This window comes from Notamacropus eugenii, chromosome 1 (genome assembly GCF_028372415.1).
Source record: "Notamacropus eugenii isolate mMacEug1 chromosome 1, mMacEug1.pri_v2, whole genome shotgun sequence".
NCBI classification, from domain to species: domain Eukaryota; kingdom Metazoa; phylum Chordata; class Mammalia; order Diprotodontia; family Macropodidae; genus Notamacropus; species Notamacropus eugenii.
Genome location: NC_092872.1, coordinates 346,496,017 through 346,513,517, shown reverse-complemented (window position 1 = coordinate 346,513,517; position 17,501 = coordinate 346,496,017). Strand labels below are relative to the sequence as shown.

At 44.1% G+C, this 17,501-nt stretch overlaps 1 protein-coding gene across 4 annotated transcripts in view; it reads left to right on the top strand.

The window, feature by feature from the left end:
* The window catches only part of INF2 (inverted formin 2), an 83,010-nt gene extending 65,832 nt beyond the window's left edge, over positions 1-17,178 (top strand). For 2 of the 4 annotated variants that reach the window (XM_072630061.1, XM_072630062.1), the window contains exons 13-23: positions 1,649-1,749; positions 2,980-3,050; positions 3,147-3,254; positions 4,642-4,712; positions 5,330-5,450; positions 6,839-7,003; positions 8,809-8,911; positions 9,308-9,469; positions 12,557-13,165; positions 14,804-14,863; positions 15,785-17,178. In XM_072630061.1, the coding sequence (XP_072486162.1) occupies positions 1,649-1,749; positions 2,980-3,050; positions 3,147-3,254; positions 4,642-4,712; positions 5,330-5,450; positions 6,839-7,003; positions 8,809-8,911; positions 9,308-9,469; positions 12,557-13,165; positions 14,804-14,862 (1,570 nt within the window). In that variant the 3' untranslated portion in view covers position 14,863; positions 15,785-17,178. The remainder of the gene's footprint in view (positions 1-1,648; positions 1,750-2,979; positions 3,051-3,146; positions 3,255-4,641; positions 4,713-5,329; positions 5,451-6,838; positions 7,004-8,808; positions 8,912-9,307; positions 9,470-12,556; positions 13,166-14,803; positions 14,864-15,784) is intronic. The other 2 variants (XM_072630063.1, XM_072630064.1) reach the window with 2 other exon arrangements.
* The last annotated feature ends 323 nt before the right edge of the window (positions 17,179-17,501 follow it).

Genomic DNA, 17,501 nt, shown 5'->3' with positions numbered 1-17,501 from the left:
GGACTTTCCCATCATCCCCTGCTTCATGATTCATTATATAGCACCCTAGACAGGCAGGTAGCTAGAAAAACCTAAATTTTAGTTCCTTTGCTTCTTTGCTCTGGAACTTTGACTAAGATACCCTTCCTTTGTGAGTCTGCTTCTTCCTCCATAATGATCTGTAATGGCCCTTCCAACTCTGACATCCTAGGTTCTTTGTTATCAGCTCTGACATTCTAAGATGCTATGATTATGTGCAGTACACCTAGCCATTAACAAATTAATCAAAGCCAAACAAGCTTGGGTCTAGGTTGGCCTTAGAACTTGCTGATCCCATGGCCAGCTTCCTAGAGTACTATTTCCTCCTCTGAGAGCTGATCTGGAGGACCTTAGCCACAGTCTTTCACTACTTTTTCAACCTTCCTTGATCCTTCATCAAAGGGCCCAACCCCTTGACCTTCCTGATCCCTGAGGCAGCTTGGTCTTATAAGCTCAGAAATTAGTAGCATCCAAGTTCTAGTTACCTTGTCTTTTCATATACTGCTACCACCTTTGGGTGCCTCTTTCTAGCCCCTGCTTCTCCCTTTTCCTCCTTCCTCAATTCCACATATTCTAGACATCACAAGCACCTTTTCCAGAGATTGTTCACAAAGTTCAAAATAATATGCAAATTCCGAAATAAAACACCAGAGAAAGGTCATTAGATGTAGATATACAAGAAAATTCCCTAGCCTGAGACTAAATGGCATTATGATTTCTAGCCTAATTGTTAAATAAAGTTTTCTAGAGCAGCCTACATTCTCCCCTCGCCTGGAACCATCTGTTCCCTTCATGGTCTTAGACTGGAGTGGTCTCATCCCTAGATAAATATAAAATTCATTCACTTATTATATATTGTCTGGACTGAGCTCATTGGTCCATTCTCCTAATTCTGACCTCACTCTTAGCCAATCTGAATGTCTTCTGATGATACTGGAGGGGCTATGGGAAATAATAGGTGAGTACTTCAAAATACTTTAGTTCACTTATATCTTCCTCCTATCAAAGAAGTACAAAGCATATGCAAAAATACTGGAAATCTACTTGATACATAGTAAGTATCAGTATACAGCCTTGGTAGGTGGTGAGTATATTTCATGGGGAAAGGAGAAACAGGAAAAGAAATGATTTGGGAGTGATAGTCTCACTATCTTATAATATTCAAAGGCCTATCTTTTGGAAAAAGGGTAGGAATTGTTTTTCTTGGCTCCAGATGGCCAAACTCAATGCAATAGAAAGGGAAGAAAGGAGGGAAAGAGTTGTAGAAAGGATGATTTTTGGTTCAATGTAAAGAAAAAATTTTTAAATGTCAAAAAGTGGAATGATCTGTTTTGGAAAATAGCGAGCTCCCCTATCACTAGAGGGCTTTAAGAGGAAACTCTGTGACCACATATTAGGCAAGTTGTGGTAGTTTTTCAAGTACAGATCCAACTACATGACCTCCCAGGTCTTTTCCAGCTCTGAGATTCTGTGACTCCCAGTGTTGCTGAGCCCATTATGGGGAACCAAGTACCTACAACCAAGTACCTATCTCCATATTTATTCCATATATTATTTATTCCACATATTCTATTACTCGTATTTCCAGATGGAACCTATGACCTATTTCCCCACTAATTCCCCATTTTAGCTACCAGCTGCGGATTGAGTGCATGCTGCTCTGTGAAGAGACAGTCATCATGCTGGACATGATCCGACCCAAAGCTGAGGTTATCCGTAGGGCCTGTGAGAGTAAGTGGAGCAACAGGGGCCTCAAAGGGTGGGACTCAGGGGTGGACCCCAAAACTCTATGGATACAGGCTCAGAAGCTATCACTTCTTCAGTCTGAAAAATGGAAACAGAGAGAGGACACAAATAAAATCTATAAGGGAATAGATCAAGAAATACAATATAGTCGTGCTTAGTAAAACTCAGAAGCTAGAACTAGAGTCTCTTCCCTGGTTGTCCTTCTCCCTTAGGACCATAGATTTAAAACTGAAAGGAACCTCAAAGACCTTCTAATCCAACCTCCTCATTTTACAGATGAGAGAACTGAGGCTCAGGGAGATTAAGGGATTTGCCCAAGATAACACAGGGAGTGTCAATGTTTAAAATAAGTATTTTGAGGGCAAGTGAGAGAACATAATATCGCATTTCACACACAGGCCCACCCCAGGAGAAGATATGAACTAGCACATTAACCCCTCACTGATAGAGTTTAGGCTTTCTTTTCTTTCTTCCTTTCTTTTTTTGATTCAGTAGTGAAAAAAGCACTGGTTTTGGATTCACAAAACCTCTGTTCAGTTCTTACAAAAGAAAGGAAGAGAGAAAGAAAGAAAAAAAGAAAGAAAGGGGAGAAGGAAGGAAAACTCAGTTCAGCCATTTCCAACTCTCCGTGACCCTAGGGACCTTTTGTCCATGGGGTTTTCTTGGCAAAGATACTGGGGCAGTTTGCCATTTCCTTCTCCAGTGTATCCCCATTTTACAGCTGGGGAATTGAGGTAAACTCTTGAGCAGATTGAGGGAAACAGAACTTAAATGACTTTCCCAGGGTCACACAATTAGTAAGGGCTGTTTCTGAATTCAGATCTTCCTGATTTCAGGCATGCTACTCCCTACCACAACCCTTATCATGTCACTGAGGCCATCTATCCCTGAGTTTCTGAGGTCTATAAAATGAATTGATCTCAAAATCCCTCCCAACTCTATGTACTGTGGTTCTATGAACTGTTTCATGAAGGAATATCAGCCAGTTCTGGAATGGTTTAGTTGAATTCCTGGTGACAGATCAGTAAGAGGCCAGTAAAGGATATTAGCTGTTTGGGAACATCCCTGAACCATGAGGACCACTATACCATCCCTCAACCCATCCTTCAGGGCCCCAGAAGAGATCCTGAGCAGACTCTTGATGGCTTTTTTGGGCACCTGGAAACCAGATTTGTCTACAGAACTGACTCATTAAAAATATCCCTTGCTCTGCAGGTCTCCTCACCAGCCAACGTCTGCCAGTTTTCTGCCAACTGATTCTTAAAATTGGAAACTTTCTCAACTATGTAAGTAGTCCACCAGCCCTCTGCAGACCACAAGGACTGTTCTATCTCCTCCCTGCCTGTGGCAGCCTTAGTAATAGCTTTCCTGATCTCTTCCAGGGGAGTCATACAGGAGATGCTGATGGTTTTAAGATCAGTACTCTGCTCAAACTCACAGAAACCAAGGCTAACCAGAGCCGTGTGACCCTGCTACATCACATCCTGGAGGTAGGGATGCTGGAGACCTTTGCCAAACTTTCCCTGGTGGAAGCTTAATTCTCCACATTCACAACTATTACCCAAGACGAAGGTTGTTTGTTTATTTTTTCAATCAGGCTTGTGATTTAATTAGTGTAGGGAGCTTCTGAGAAGGGACTAACTCCTCAGCCAAAGTAGACCGGCACTTTCTATGGTCTTAGAGAATTGCCTAGAATTCTGAGAAGTTAAGTGACTTGCCCAAGGTCACATAGCCAGTACACATGTCAGAGGCAGGGCTTGACTTCAGTTCTCCAGACTTCAAGGACAGATCTCTATCCATAGGGCCACACTGTTCTCCTGCAGAAGCTGAAGCAAATGGGCACAAAGTCTCCATTGCCAGGCTTCTCTATTCTCCTTGCTGTCTTCTTCCGGCCAGAGTGTCCTCAGTTCCCAGCTTCTGAATACTCCCTTCCCATCATTGTAGAATGTTAGAGGTGGAGGAGACCTTACAGGCCCTCTGGAGCAGGACAGGCTGCTGTGCCATTGACAGAGATGGTCACCATACGCTTTCTTTTTCCCTTATGTCACAAGTGGGGGTTGGTAAAAAACTGTGATGCACAGACAAAAGGCATCAATAAAATGTTTGGTTTTTTCAGGATCCCTGTTTTGGAGATGCCCAGACTTGTCCCCAGTGAGTCAGTGTCTTGGCACTTAACCAGTTTTGCCCTTGAGAAAGGCTCCCTTCCCCTCGGGGCCTGTTTTCCCTTTTGTACAGCAAGGGGGTTGAACTAAGCAGTCCCCCAGCATCAGACCCTTCCAGCCCTAACATTCATGAGCCAAGGGCCAAGCTGACTGTGTTAGATGCTCCATAAAGAGTGTCCCCTGAATTCCACGGCACCAGTCTCTGCCCTTCCTGGAGCTCAAAACCAGAACAAGCTGAGCTGACTGTGCTCAGGGAAGATCAGGTAGACAGACTAGCCACAGTTAAGAGATATCCAGGTAGACCCTCTCCACAAATAAGCTAAGGGGAGGTCACTTGGAGGGGCAGGGAGCTGGGGCTATTGTGAGAAAAATGGTGCAAGGCAATGTTGCTGAAAATAAAATTTTTCTACAAATGAGTGGATATCTAGTTCACGCAAGGGGTTAAGAACTGTGAGAAATGGCTCGTGTCCAGATCAGACAGGCTCAGGGAATATAGTGGCTCTCACTCTAGTGGTCAATCTAGTGAGGCCTCAAAGGACCTGGACCTTGGAGGCATTAAGGGAAAAGATGCTTTGGCTGAAATTCAATTCAAAAAATACTTATTAAGTGTCTGTTCTATGTAGAGCACTATATTGGGTACTGGGGAAGATTTTTGCTGTAGAGAAGACACTGTCCTTACCTTCACTGATTCTGAAATGTCCTTGTTCTTTTCTAGGAAGTGGAGAAAAATCACCCTGATCTCCTGCAACTCCCCAGTGACCTAGAGCACATCTCTCGGGCAGCAGGGTAAGAAACTGCCCTGGCCATGGCTATGGCTCCCATGAGGAGGAGAGCATGGCTACACCTGGGCCACTTGGTATCAGCCAGAAGAAAAGCATTTTCAGTTACCTACTGGTCTTACATTTGGATTGTAAATAAACAAATTCCCTATTAGCCCTTGGGAAATGGCTTTAATAGAATTAGAATCCTTCACATCCGGGAGAACAGACAGCCATTAGAAAGATCCTTATAGTGGGAGTCAGCAGACCTGAATTCTAATCCTGCTGCTACCAATAACCAACTGTATGGCTTTGATTAAGCAAGTCCCTTGTTTTGAAGAAGCCTCAGTTTTCTCCCCTAAAACTGAGTGGGTTAGACTAAATGTCTTCCTAAGATCATTCCTAGCTGACATTCGGTGACTCTAAGGCTGTCACTTTCTACTTTCATACACACATTATTATCTTTGATTCTCAAAATAGGATTATTTTCCCTCTGGTCCTCAATTTCTTCATCTGTAATATGGGAGGAAAGTGAATATCAGGAGACAGGAAATAAGCCTTTCTAGTTTTTACATCAATTGATCTCTGACCTTTGGTCTCACAATGAGGTCCTTCTTTCACTCCACCCTCTTCACTGACTCTCAGGATCAATATTGATGCCATCCACTCCGAAGCCAGCACCAACCTGAAGCAGTTGCTGGAGATGGAGAGGAAGGTATCCTCAGGGATTCCTGAAGTTCAGGAGCAGTATGCAAAGCCCCTCCAGGCAAGTGACCACCAGCTGAAGCTTCAGGCTGAATGGGGGAGATAGATGTAAACTCTTGTGTGCTGGGCACAGTCAAAATGAGGCATATACCTTAGGTATGCCTTATATTGGGGGAGCAGCTTTTGGAGAGGACCGGAGGTGGATGGAAACTGGGAAGGGAGGAGATGGGGAGACAGATAAACATAAAGACAGAGAAAGAGAGAGAAGGACAATAACATAAACAGGAAAGGGAAAGTCTAGTGCCCTGAGTGCTAAGCACTTTGGTAAGTCTTTCCTGAACTCCATCCACCAATGCTTCCATTCTCCCTGTGTGCCCAGGTCAGTCCTCAGCCCCACTGTTGGGCAAACAGCAGAGGAAGCAGACCTGGGCCTGCTTACGGGAATTTACAGTGTGGGAGGGACAAAGAAAGCAGATCTGGGCCTGCCCTTGGTAGAACCAAGGTCCTCAAAGTTGAAACTGAGCAGGTTGAAGATGACGAACAACCAGACCATTAGTAAGTTGTTCCTAGCAGTGGGCTGAGGGCCAGTGAGTTCTCCTTTCCCAGCCCCAGTTCTCTGGACTTTCCAGACCTTGGTGACTTTTGTTCTGTGTGGCTAGCAAGTAGGGATGGGCTTTAGCATCAGCTGCTATCCAAGGGAAGGACTCTTTTGAACTTACAGTGAATTTGTTCATAGCAGCAGCTCCATGGATAAGCATCGGTGATGGCATCTGAGTCCTTTCTCTTCTTGATCCCAGAGGAAAGAACCAGGCACTAGACAGAAGTTATAGAGAGACAGTAGTCACAGAGAGATCCTATTAGGCAGATTTTCCTTTACATTCAAAGCTATCCAGAAGCTAAGGAGGAAGTCTTGGGAGTTTGTGGGCTTCCAACTGAATTGTTGGGGGATACCATCAAGAAGATTCATACGTTGGGCAGGAGAGAATATTGGATGCCTTCTGAGATCTTGTCTGACTCGAAGATTCTGCCCAGTGGTATACTGGTAAATGTTTAACATCTAGCCCTCCAAAGGGGAAAAAAGTGCACACAAAACACACTTTTAAGTTTAATCTGCACTATTAGCATTTTGTCTGTCACTTTATTAAATCTATAGACAATAAATTGAACCTGATTTGTAGAATCACCAGTTTCCAAGGTGTAAATGCTCACTCTGGAAATTTAATAATCACCTCTCTCTCTAGCCAGTTCAGGTTAGCTCTGATACACCTATGTGATCATAAATGAGAGAAAGGTCAGTTTCAGCTCAGTGTGAAAAAACTTTCCCTAGCTCTGAAAATAGTCCTAAAGTCAGATGGAGCAGATCTCCTAGCAGAGGTTCTGTGATTCATGCGTGGGGTATCTGAGGGGTCCTCAGACACAGCTGGACTATGAATAAATGACTCTCCCCAGGATAGCATCTCAGCCTCCAGGGAGCTGGAGGAAGAGTTTAAGATCATTGAGAGGAAGAAAGTGGAGCTGGCTGACTACCTCTGTGAGGACGCCCACAAGCTCTCCCTGGAGGACACCTTCAGCACCATGAAGACTTTTCGAGAACTTTTCATCAGAGCCATGAAGGTGAGTGTCCTGTGAATAAGAGAAAGCTTTCACTCAGTGCTATAAATACCAATTCAAATTGCATAGATATCCATTTAGTACTTGCTGGGTACAAAAAATATTTACTGGGCACTTTTGAGCCCCTCTTTTTCCAATAAAGATATATGGATAAATAGACAAGCACTGATTGTGCACTGACTTTGGGACAGCTAGGTGGCATGGCAAATAGAGTGCCGGGCCTGAAGTCAGGAAGACTCATCTTCTTGAGTTCAAATCTGGCCTCAGACACTTCGTAGCTATGTGACCACAGCAAGTCACTTAACCATGTTTGTTCCAGTTTCCTCATCTGTAAATTAGTTGGAGAAAAAACTGACAAACCACCCCAGTATCTTTAACATGAAAACCCCAAATGGGGTCAAGAAGAGTCATACACAGCTCAATAATGACATCAGTGTGTCAGGTACTGTGGTAAGTGCTGTGATACAAAAACAAGTAAGCAAGACATGCCACAGTATTTTTATGATCCCTGACATCTACAGGCTACTTGTAACTTCCTAAAGACCTTGGGCAAACCATTTCCCATCGAGACTCTTCTATAAAATGGGGAAAATAATGTTTCCACAGCCTGCCTCACAAAGATGTGAAAAAAATATTTCATAAACGACAGAGCATTGTGGAAATGTGAATAGTTGTTCATTTATTATAGAAATGGGATCTAATATTATTTGAGAGGGTGGCAAAGCAGATAGAAGGCTGGTCCCAGAGTCCAAAAGACCTAGATTTAAATGCTTCCTCTGACATGTACTATCATGCAAATCTTCCTTCACCTCTCAGCATCTACGGACAACCCTCCAAGGCTATAACTTACAGATAAGTTCCCACACTTGGAATTGTCTATACCAATAAAATCTTTCCCATTCCACTCCAAAGCTGTCATCAGGGGAGCCCTGGATTCCTGGGGTAATTGTGATAATGAGATCAATGGCCTGCATGATCATAGCCATTTCTTTATTTAATCTAACAACTTGCACCTAACTTTTTTCTCTGCCCGAAGGACTGTCTCAGCATCAGATAGCATCACCCTACTCACAGGGCCTCGTTTCTGAACCCAGGAAGTTGGGGCACTTATAACAGCATCATCAGGGAGCCTTAGCTAAAGACTGAGGTGCCAAGCTGGGCACCACTGGAGAGAGTTGCACTGACATGGTGCCAGCTCATCTCAGACACAGAGGTCACCATAACCACAGCCTTGCCCTCAGGGATCTTACTAAGTCAGACAGACAGACCTATGAAGACAGGTTCCCTTCCCATCTTGGAGAGACAGACAAACAGAAGAACATAAACATTGTGATCTCTGCCCTGCCCTTGGAGAGGTCACCATCTGACAGATAAATCTATGCAAATAAGATCTCTCCCCATCTCAAGTCAATAAGCATTTTATTATTTTTTTAAGCCACACTGACACAAGAGAACTCTGCATAAACAGTTCTTGCCCTCAGGGAGTGCACCCTATCAGAGGAGCATACAGGCATATTTATATGGGACACCAAGACAACCGAAGAGAAACCTAGCAGAGTGATTGAGAGAAGAGCAAGGCTGGGAGTCAAGAGGCCCATATTCTAGACTCACTAACTTGCTGTGTGACCTTAGGCAGGTGGTTCCCCCTCTCTTGCCCTCATTCTCTTCTTCTGAAAATGAAAGTGCTAAGCTAGATGGTCTTTAAGATCTCTGACATTCTAGGATGCTATAAATATCTGTGACAAGCCTAAAGCCCCAGGCGCCTGGAGACTCAGTGACTGACAGAAGTCCTTCTCTCTTGTTATTAGGAGAACAAGGACTGGAAGGAGCAGGCTGTGAAGGCACAGAAGAGGAAGAAGCAGCTGGAGGATGAAGAAGCCAAAAGGCCCCGGGGGGAAGATGGAAAGATCAGTAAGCAGAGGGACCTGAGCCATGGGGTAACTGGGCCAAGTGAGCAGCGTAGGCTACAGGGTGGGGAGAAATCCTCTCCTCCTACTATTCTTCAAGCCCAAGCTCAGCTTTTCCAACCAAGACTAAGAATCAAGGTTTCCCAAGCCACTCCCTACAAAGGTCACCTGCTATTGAAGGCCCTCCCTCATTAATTCTGCCTGAGATTCCAGTAGCCCTTCAGACCTGTACAACCTTAGTCCCCAGAAATTATTTATTTTCTTTCTACATCCTTTTTAGATTCCTTTACTTGCTTTGGGGGCTCCTGGAGAGCAGAGGTCATATTTCCCTCCTCCCCTTCAGACTTTCTAGGCAGGCTCTATATGTGGGGTGACTGGGGGACTTTGGGGATTTCTATAGTTCGGAAGGGAATGGTGAAACAGGAGGAAGTGTGTGTCATCGATGCCCTCCTGGCTGATATCAGGAAAGGTTTCCAGCTGAGGAAGACCGCCAAGGGCAAAGGGGATTCGGAGAATGGCCTAAAAATGGCCCCTACTGAAACCTGCAAGGAAAAAGAGACTGGTAAGATGTGACTCCCTTACCCTCCTGATGGCCCCCCTCTTCTAAATCTGCCCATCCTTCAGGGCTTAAATCTCACCTCCTCCATGAAGCCTTCCCTGCTCATACCAGATCTTAGTCATCTCCTCCTTCTCTGAATTTTTATAGGACTTAAGAGTATGTTTTAGGTATATGAATTGTACTCCTATATTATAGATTGGGAAATGGAGGCCTAGAAGGGGAAAGTAGCTGAGCAGTGGATTAGGAGTCAAAGGACCTGGGTTCTAATCCTGTCTTTTGCCACCAATTCATTGTGTGACCTTGAGCAATACATTTTGCCTCCCATTGCCTCAGTTTCTCCCTCTGTAAAATGACGAACTTGAAGGAGATGGTTTCCAACCTCCTTTCCAGCTTTCACAGTCTACATAAGTCTTTATAACACTATATAATTCCAAGACCCTACAGTTTTGTGGTTAGGATTTTTAGGCTCTCTGACTATATATGTCTGTGAAGCCCTGTCTCCCCCAGGTTAAGAAATCTCTGAGGCTTCCCCATCCTGTAAATTCACCAAAAGTAGGGCTTAGATCTGGTCTAGTCCCTCTTTTTATTCCTCTGGTTGAGCCCAGCACTGGACACACAGCAGGACTCAGGAAGTCTTGGTTGGTTGGTTGAATTTTTATTACCTCTGTCCTGCCATCTTTTCTGCTTCCCTTCTCTTTTAATGAGAAATTCTTCTCTGAGCCCTGAGGTTGCCCTTTCATTAGGAGGGAAGGTATGGGAGGGGAGGAGAGAGAGAGAGAGAGAGAGAGAGAGAGAGAGAGAGAGAGAGAGAGAGAGAGAGAGAGAGAGAGAAAGAGAGAGTAAGCCAGAAGGAAGCCAAACCCACCTTGATCTCTTATTTCCTATCATTCTAACTTCACCAGGAAAGAGGAAAACATCTCAGTGGAAAGTTAGCAAGTAATGACTCCAAAGCCATAGCTGAGATCAGGGTATCATCATAGGCAGCCCTCCAACTGAGATGAACAAAATCCTAGCTCTCTTCCAGCCTGCAGTCAGGTAGACAAGCCTTATTGGGGCTCCCCAAAATCTCCCAGCTCCCTGTGAGGTACGCCCAGACAGGATTCACCTCAGTAGGATTCTGAACCTTCAAGGAATCAGACAGTTCACTCAGAAAAGCAAGAAGGGAATGGAACCCAGTGCCACCACTTGGTCTCAAACCCAGGTCCTTGACCCTATCCAAATGACCTCCCTTTTACAGCACTGCCAAGCTCACAGGTGTCAGCAGCCTGCACATGAAGTAGCTGAAATTATGTCCATAATTACCCCCAGGTGACATAATTAATTGTCAGCAGACAACTCCAGACTGACATATTCGTCACTTTAGCCTTGACCTTGAACTCATTTCCATGCATTGATAGCTCTTCACTAAAGCCAGGGTCTTTCCTGACCCTCATTCTGTTCTGTTTTTTTACTCCACTAACATGGACAGCTAGATGGCAGAGTGGAGAAAGTGCTGGCCTTGGAGTTAGGAAGACCTGGGTACAAATCCTACCTTGGATATTAACTAGCCATGTGACCCTGGGCACATCACTTAACCTCTGCCTGCCTCAGTTTTCTCAACTGTAAAAAATGAGGACCAAGTGAGGTAACATGTAAAACACTTTATAAACTTTAAAGTGCTGCATAAATATCATCTGTTATCTTTATCATCATCATTATTAAAGCCCTACCCATATTAAGTACAAAGGACTTGTGAAGGAAGATGCTGTCTACATTCAGAGAAAGAACTGATAGAAGTATGTATATTACACATACACACATATATGTATTTGTGAACATTGTATATATACATATATGTGTACATAGATGTATGTGCTTATATATACACGTATGTAGTATATGTATACACACACACATATATATATACACTGTATGTATGTGTGTGTGTGCATACACACATATTTGTGTCTAATGGTAGCCATCTCTAGGGCAAGAAAACATAAATTTACATGATTTTTTGTTGTATATTTGAAAGGAATAGCGAGTTAATACATAATAGATTTGCAGTTTCATGTGCAGTCATCTTTTTTTTCTATTCCAGTATGTTATACAAGTGCTTGTTTTATTTCTTAAGTTCAGAATAAAATCTTTAAAAGAAGAAAAGGTCCTACCCACTCCCGCCCTGTCCAATGTCTTTCTACAATCCTGAGAATGTTGGTGACAGGAGATTGTAGGGAAATGCCCTTCAAGGGTCAGCACCAATCAAATTCGAATGGGCAAATCACTAGCACATGACATTGTTGATTTGTATGTTTCCTGCAAATGCTGAAAATTAGCTGTGGTTCACTTGGCACAGTGGAAAGTATCATGAGTTTGGAGTCAGAGGACTGGGCTTTAGATCCTGGCTCTGCCACTAACTTACTTCTCTGAGTTTGAGCAAATTATCCAGTCTTTCTGGGTCTCAGTTTTCTCAGGTGTAAAATGGGGGGATTCAACTGGATGCACTTGAAGATCTATTTATGATCCTCTTGATTCTCCTGATTACTATATAGACATATTTGAAGATGATTCCCCAGAGGATATTCTGCTGCCAGTGATTTTATAAGTCATGGAAACTAAGTGAAGCGGGGACCCCTGAGTTGAGAACCAAGATACCTCCTAATGTTCTACTCTTTCATGACATTCTCTGAGCAGTCTCGTTTGCTACTGTCCAAAGACAAACATTCCCTGACGTAGGGGAGCTCTAAGATTAGGTGGCAAACGTGGCACATATAAAATAAGCTCACTCCAAGGCTGTGTGACTCAGGCTGGCTAATAGGAGATCCCTGAAAAGATTGCTCAGTGAGGGTGAAAGGTTGTCAGGATGGGTTTCCTAGAGAAAATGACATTCAAGGTGGGCCCTGGGAGGTGATGGGAAAAGAGGCAAGAGACATCCAGGACACAGGAAAGACATGATTGAAGACTTATGTACAAGTAGTTACCTGATGTGGTGAGGCGGACATGGCTATGTTGAGCTTTCTTTCCAAAATAAAGCTAAGTAAAAGGGTGATTCAGCACCATACCTACCTCCAGAGTGGCTACACCTTACCTAACCTTCTTGTTTATTCTCAGCAGTCATAAAGGATGCTGACAACACCTCCAAGCACGGGCAGGGCCTTGACCTTGCTGCTGCTGTGGTTGGAGAGACTTGGGACCAGGACAACCCAGATGGTCCTGGGCCTGTTGGTGGAATCCTCAAAGGGCACTCTGAAGTCAGCAGCCATGGCTGGCCAAGCCCAGAGGGCAACAAAGCTTCCACACCCATGCCTGGCTTTCCTGATGACCCTCATATGGTACTTACCCTTGATGATTCCAAGTCTCTGAAGCCCATCAAGTTTGCCAGTGGCCCTCACCCTTGGGGCCTGGACATAGGCAGTGAGGTTGATGCCACCAGAGCAGAGGATCAAGCTGCAGAGCACGAGGCTGGTAGAACAGCCGAGGCACCTGAGAATGGCCATCAGAGGTCAGAGGATGCAGAGCCAGCTCCTCCAGAAGTGGAGGAGGAGGAGGAGGAGGAAGATACAGCACCAGACTCAGTGCTAGACACATCTCTGGACAGGTCTTTCTCTGAAGGGGCTATTACTGATTCCTCAGGCTCTGGGACCCTCCCTCGATCCCAGGAGCGGACCAAGAAGGGATCTGGGAAGCGGAGGAAGAAGCGGCATCCTAGGAGCCATGAAGGTAATTTCTTTTATCCATTCCCAGGCCCTCTCCACTAAGTCAAAGCAGATGATGGTGTTTCTTCTTGTATGGGCATATGGTACCTGGTCTTCCTGGGGTATCTGGTGATACCAGTTAGAACTCAGTTAAGCCCTGACTCTACCTCTACATTGAGCCCAGACCCCAGCCAGCCGTCTCACAAACACACATCTTTGGTCACAAGAGAGACCAAGCTTAAGAGAGTGTGGATGGCTCAGTAAAGCCCATCCTCCCCAGGTAGACTTGGGTTCAGGAAGACCTGAGGTAAGATCCAATTTCAGACACTTACTAGCAGCATGACCCTGGATAACTCATGTAACTTTTCTCAGCCTCAGTTTTCTCATCTGCAAAATGGGACTAATTAGAACATCTACTTCCCAGGGTGGTTGTGATGATCAAATGTGATAACCTCTGTAAAGTGCTTGGCAAATCTTAAAGCAGTATTCTTTTCATTTTGTTATTCATTTCATTTGCATACATGAAGGACAACACCGTGGCTAATACTAATTCTCAGTCTCATTTACTTTCCCCATATCTTTTGGATAGGGACTCATGGCTAAGACTGTCTCCTATCTCATTGCAGGTGGCAAAAGACTGTACACATACACACATACACCTACACACATATACGCATGTACACACATACACATACATATGCACACACATACACATATATACACACACATATACATACACATGCATACACATACACACACACACACCCCCATCATCCTTTTTCGGTGTGGTAGTGACACATAGTAGATAGAAGGGATGGATGTGGGGACAGGAAGCCCTTGAATTCGAACCCATCTCAGGCACTTAACCTAAGTCTATTAATCCCGGGAGAGGTCACTAAACCTTTCCCAGCCTCAGTTCCCTCATCCATAAAATGGGTATGACAGTGCAATTTATTCACTGCTTCACCTACAGGATTATTATAAGGCTCAAATGACAGATAAGGTGCTTTACCAATCTTGGGGTATAAGCAGTACTCACTCACCAACCAATGTACTTATAAGTTCTTGTGGCTCTCCAGACCTAGCATAAAAAAGGACTCGAGCTGTCCACTGGGCCAAGAATTAGACTCTGTACACAGTTTATTAACATGCTTATTACGTGTTTATTGAATTATTATTTTTGAACTGTGTAGAGTGGAGGTACCCATAACATCACCCAAGCCAGATTAAAACGTAATTGGGAAATATGTAATAAAATAATAAATATGAATAATAAATTTTATATATTAATTTATATTGATTATATTATAATTCTATATCATATTAAAATATATAATTATGTATATAATATAAAATATATTAATAATATATAATATACATATAAAAATAAATAAAATGTGTAATAAAATAAATTCAAAAACAATAAAACAGACATTACATGTTAAAGTTAATTCAATTTGTGGCCAGCATATGTATGGATTAGTGGCCCCACTTCTATTTGCCCTTGACATCGCTGGTGTAGAGTGCCATTTTGTCTCCCTTGTTTCCTTGTCCTTGGGGAATCTGATTTCTCAGATAGAACTACAGATTCCCTTTTTCAGTTTTGTTTGATTTTGTTTTGGCCCTATGTGACAAGGTATCTCATGTGTGTTTTATTCAAAAGCTGAGGTTGACTCTGATTCTGGAGATGATAAAACAAAATGGCATTGTGTGGTCCAGTGAGGTAGGTAAATGGCCAGAGACGCTTCTTCCTGTCGACTAACCCGGGTGGCGATGGTGGGACGGCGCCCTCCCCAGTCCTGTGTCGACAACTCTCCGCTAATGTGGTGCTTCTCCCCTGGGAGCTGGTGGCAAATGTGTGCTGCTGGTAGCTGGTTGGACTCTTCTTCCCCCCATCTCCCTCCTTCCTTATCTTCTTCCCTCTCTGATGCCCCAGAAGAGGAAAGATTGCTGGTTATCTTAAAATGCCAACATTTCCATGTTAAGGTAACCACTGCTCTGGCTTTTGCTGACTCTTTCTCTCCTGCACCGAGGCAAATGCAGCTTCATGTCCATCAATAGCCTAGTTCTATGTGTGCTAGCCTATCACTGCTAAGCTTTACTGAATGGATTCACTAGGAGGAAATTGAGGCCTCAGGAGGACATGAATTGCTCAAGGTCACAGAAGCAGTAAGTAGCAAGGCTAAGATTTGAAACCAGATCCTCTAAAATCTAAACACAATGGTCTGTTCCACTAAAGATCTGGATTTGAATCAGCTCTGATACTGGCTGTGTCTGATACTGTCTCTTTTCTTTCCCAAGCCTCTTTCTCCTCAGTAAAATATGGGGGCAGGACTGGGTGATCTCTAAGATCCCTTCCTATCATCCTAAGAATGGGAAGTAAAATGATCTAAGGCTAAATGAAATTACACTCAGATTTTTACTGGAAAATCGTGAAGCCATTTGTTCAGGCTGAAGCAAAGTCGGAGGTGCAGCATCCTTGTGTCCCATCTCCTTGGCTGACATTCCCACTAACAAGGGGTCTTTCCCCACTGAGGTCTGCGCTGTGCTCCTTGTCGAATGTGGACAGCTCAACGGCATGATGAGGATGGGAAAAAGAGGAGGGTCCCTCTTAACAAAATTATTTATTCTTCCTTCCCTACAGGTATCAGGCCCAAGACCATAGCCAAATGAGGAAGACTGGAGACAGAGGCTGACTTCATACATGCCCTCTGCTGCAGTGTAATCCTGGGACTGAGGACATTTACACCACAGGGGGCTGGGGTGGGAGGACACATGGAGAGTTTCAGGGACAGATACTCCTATTCCTTGGGAGTTCTGGGTTGGGGACTAGAAACTCTAGAACTCAGTGCCTTACATTGATGGGACCCAGGGATGGTGTCTGCTGAGCTTGCTAAACAGTGACACCCCAGACTTAGGACAGAAGGCAGTGGACAGAGCTTGCCTTGGATCCACAGGACGACTCCTGGCAGCCTCTTTCCCATTTCAATGATAGTTAGAGACGAATGCTCTAGAATCCACCTTGTTTGGATAGTGGGGCCCAATCCTAGACCTATCACTCAATTAAACTAGCAAACCTACCCACCCCCCCAAACCAAAGCCCAGTGTCTTCCACATCTGCTCCCAATAGTTCTTTTTCATAAATACCCCTGGGGGACAAAGGTTTTGATGATTGATGGGATGCTGAGTGTTGATATTTGATGTCAATGAGCTTCTAATGAGTTTCCATGTGCAATGGCAATGGGGCAGTTAAAAGATTTACCAGTTTCACAAGATGCCTGTGACCTTCCTGGTTAACCATCCTAGCTTTTACCCCCTGGCATGTATCACTTTGTAAATATTCATTCCTTTGGAATAAAAATAATATAACTCCCATGTCTATAGTGCATTAAGGTTTACAGAGCACTTCCCACAATAGCCTTGTGAGGGGCAGAGTGCAAGTGTTATTCCCATTTGGCAGGTGAGGAAATTGAGGCTCAGAAAGTAATTGAATTGTTGAGGACTGTCCTAAATGAGAGGTGGATTTTGATGGGGATTTGATTTTTCCTACCATCCACTTGCTTTCTTGGATCATTGACTGACCTGAATACCACCCAAGACTGGTAGCCAACGTCCTCTTTAACTTTGTTATGAAAAGTCAGTGGGATGGGGTGGGGAGGCAGGAGTGGCAAGAAGATGGGGATCAGAGAGAACAGAATGTCTGTCTCCCACACCCCTGTCCATCTAACCTAGAACCAAGACTTTTGCTTCTCCTCTTCAGCATTGTTGAGAGACTGAGCAGCAAACTTCATTTTTTAACTCAAAAGAAATGGCTGTGGAAGCCTTAGTGGATGGAAGCATTTGATGAAAGGCCAACCACAGGAAAGTCACCATCCAGTACATATGGGGATTTCAGCTGGATTGGGAAAGAGGTTGGTAGGTGAAATAGAGTCAGAGTGTGGTCTGATGCTTAGAGTTCCCCATCTGTGACATCCACCAGGCTGACTACACAATCCTCCAAAACTGTTCAAAGAAATAAAATTTTTACATCTTCCTTTATTCACTGGAGCAAGTGTCAAATCTCATTAAGGCAAAGCAAGCTGGTCCACCTGGCCTCATTGGACACATCCCTTCCCTAGCAGTATACCATCCTCCTCTGGTACAGGGGACACCTACAGGTAGTGGGGACAAGGGAGTGTCTTCTCATGGCCTTGGCCATGGAGGCTGATAGCTTTAAAATTCCCAGTCATCCACAAACTTTTTCTTCCTCAAAGCCAAAAGCCTAAGTCTCTTGCATGCCTGTTGCTTTAATGGGGGTACCTGAGGACCATATCTGGGGGGCTCAGTGGTAGAAACAGGCAGATTCCTCTTGCCCTGAATAT